Consider the following 3,122-nt stretch of genomic DNA (forward strand, 5'->3'; position numbering starts at 1 on the left):
CCTTCCTGCCTTCCTTCCTTCCTGCCTTCCTTCCTGCCTGCCTTCCTTCCTGCCTTCCTTCCTTCCTGCCTGTCTCCCTCCCTTCCTCCTTTCCTCCCTTCCTCCTTTTCTCCCTTCCTTCCTTCCTTCCTTCCTTCCTTCCTTCCTTCCTTCCTTCCTTCCTTCCTCCCTTCCTGCCTCCCTTCCTTCTTTCCTCCCTCCTTCCCTTCCTCCCTTCCTCCTCCCTTCCTCCCTCCCTCCCTTCCTCCCTTCCTCCCTCCCTTCCTCCCTTCCTCCCTCCCTTCCTCCCTCCCTTCCTCCCTTCCTCCTTTCCTCCCTTCCTCCTTTCCTCCCTTCCTCCTTTCCTCCCTTCCTCCTTTCCTCCCTCCCTTCCTTCCTTCCTCCTTTCCTCTCTTCCTCCCTCCCTCCCTTCCCGCCGGGGTTTTCCCTGTTGGATCCACGCTCCTCTCCCAGCGCCTTTCCTGGCAACGCTCGGTTGCTGCGGGGGCCCCAGAGCCGCCGGGTGATGATAATTCCCAGCAGGAGAAGGTGCTGGGGTGGAGGCCAGACGGGCTCCCGGTGCTTCCCTCTGGCGGGGTGTTGGGAGGAGGGATGGGGAAAAGGGAAGGGCTGTGCCAGGGAGGGGGAAGAAATCTTTGTGGGGGAAGCCCAGTGGGATGTGAAACTGATAAAGGAAAAGGAGACCCTGGGGTGTCCAAGGTGAGATGGCCAGGGAAGTTAGCAGAGGGGCACTGGAGCTTGCTGCTGCCTGGCTGAACAGTGCAGCACCCACAGCTCTGCTCCACCGGGAAGATACACGTATCCAGTGGGAAGGGGCCTAGGCTGAAGGACCCACAGTGACTGCATTTCTGTGCTGGTTCCTCTCACAGCTGGGCTTCAACATCCGGGGAGGAAAAGCCTCACAGCTGGGCATCTTCATCTCTAAGGTGTGTTTGTCTTCCTGCATTCCCTCCCCGTTCTCTGCCTGTTCCCTTGGGTGTTGCTGAGCCAGCTGGGTCTGCAAGGAGACTGTGGTGTGCTCGCTTGTACGTGTCTCCCACCTCACCACTGTCATTTACCAGGCACCAAGCAGCCATCAGACAGTCCCACACCATCTCCTGCTCCCTGCCAGCCCGGGGAGTGTTGCTGTGTGCTGCAGTCCCTGCTCCCCACCCTCTCTGGGGGGCTGTGGGGCTGGGCTGCAGCAGCAGCACAGGGCTCCTCTCCCTGCTCCTGCCTCCCCAGGTGATCCCTGACTCGGATGCACACAGGGCTGGGCTGCAGGAAGGGGACCAGGTGCTCTCGGTGAACGACGTGGATTTCCAGGACATTGAGCACAGCAAGGTGAGCACGTCCGTGGTGAAAACACCCATCTCCTTCCAGCCCAGGCATTCCTCTGTCCTGTCCTCCAGCCCAGGCTGGTCACTCAGCAGCTCTTTCTGCTTGCAGGCTGTGGAGATCCTGAAGACAGCCCGTGAAATCACCATGCGTGTGCGGTACTTCCCCTACAGTAAGTGCCCACCAGCTCCCAGCCCAGGCACCTGGCTGCTTTTCTCCTTGGGAAGCAAACTGCTCTGCATCCCTGCTGGTTCCAGCTGAGCTTAGCAGCTAGCAGCCTAACACTGGGATTTGAGCTGGGGATCAGGACAGCTACCAAGTCAAAACAGCAAGGACTGGCTTCAGCTGTCCATGAAGGAAAACTTGTAGTGCAGGGTTTAGCAACAGGGTGCTAAAAGCTGGGGTGATTGTTGGGTGGAAGTGTTAACTTTAGAGCTGTAGAAGATGCTGCTTATCCTTGAATAACACAGGAATTAGTTCTGTCACTCGTGGGCCTGTGCCCGTGGTGTTTATCCCTCCCCAAGAAGGTTTAAATTCTGAGTGAGGGTAAAGATTGTATTAACTCTCAGTTTCTGCACCCATAAAGTTCATAGGTATAAGTAGGGGGAAAATGGAGGTCAAATCAGGCCAGGCAAGGATTCCTCCTAAAATGACATTTTTCTTCTTAAGTGAAGAAAGAAGGAAAATAGGAACCAGGGGAAGAGAGGACTTTAAACAAACATTTGTTCTAAATGGCCTGAAATAACTTCAAATGACCGCCTGGGGTGCAAAGGTGCTGTTTTATAGGCAGCTGCTACTCCAGAGGGCAGCAAACCCTGCCCCTGCTTAGGGAGCTATGAACAGAGTATGTTTCCCTTAACATTGTGGCTCATTCCCCCTTGTCATCAGCCACTGCTATTCCTGCCCTTTCAGCCTAGCCTTCCCTTTCCCTCCCAGATTACCAGAGACAGAAGGAACGGACTGTTCACTAGCCAGCAGCTCTCTGCCAGGTCTCCAGAGTGGCCATCCTTGCCAAAAACTCTCCACTACTTCTCCTCAACACGTGAGATGACACACCAGGGTTCAGCTGTCACTGGAGGTACCACTGTCCTGTTGTCTGCACAGGCATCAGCTCTGCTTCCTGCCTGGAGGGACACCAGCAGGGTCTTCTTTAGCTGGAAGATGGATGGAGCTTTAGTTTGTACTCCTTGAACTGGGTGTTGAAACAACCTGAGGGTGCTGAAGTGGGTCCTGGAGGGCATCTTCTCCAGCAAGGTCTGTGCTTCTGTTCTTGTAGGACTTAAATGAGTGCTTTGGTTCTGGACCCAACCTTGTTGCCAAGGCCAGGAGGGTCTGAACGTGCTTGAGCAGAGCACAACCTTGGTCCTGCCAAGACATCAACCTGTTCAGTTCTCTGGTGACGTGACATTCTCTCCTTCTCTGCTGTCCTACCTCTGCTCTGCAGTGCTGGGTGTGCTGGGGGCCAGGGGGACAGGGGTGACATCCACCCACACTCCCTGCACATCTCCAGTCTCGCCGAGCCGTGCGTGTCCCTCTTGCTGCTCAACCACATTGGCAGTGGCACCAGGACAGCCCTTGCTCTGGGCTCTGGGCCCTGTGTTCTGCTTCTCTGTAACAAATGAAACAATAAAGGAGCCCAGCAACCAGCCTGCATCGTGTTCCCACTCAGGGAGTCTCTGGGGAGGATTGTTTGTCACCACCTCAGCACTGCCCCAAGGACAGGCTGGGCCGGTGGCTGGGACAGGCCTTGGCTCCAGTTGTCCTTGCAGGGTGGGAAGTGTGGAACCCAACGTTCAGTCTTCCTC

At 56.0% G+C, this 3,122-nt stretch overlaps 1 protein-coding gene across 1 annotated transcript; it reads left to right on the forward strand.

The window, feature by feature from the left end:
- Positions 1-704: 704 nt before the first annotated feature.
- PDZD11 (PDZ domain containing 11) lies at positions 705-2,288 on the forward strand. The gene is made up of 5 exons (XM_009996620.1): positions 705-716; positions 870-926; positions 1,225-1,323; positions 1,429-1,489; positions 2,254-2,288. The coding sequence occupies exons 1-5, from the start codon at positions 705-707 to the stop codon at positions 2,286-2,288; spliced, it is 264 nt and encodes an 87-aa protein (XP_009994922.1).
- Positions 2,289-3,122: the final 834 nt, after the last annotated feature.

Source organism: Chaetura pelagica, unplaced genomic scaffold (genome assembly GCF_000747805.2).
Source record: "Chaetura pelagica isolate M959 unplaced genomic scaffold, ChaPel_1.0 scaffold103, whole genome shotgun sequence".
In the NCBI taxonomy this organism is placed as follows: Eukaryota; Metazoa; Chordata; class Aves; order Apodiformes; family Apodidae; genus Chaetura; species Chaetura pelagica.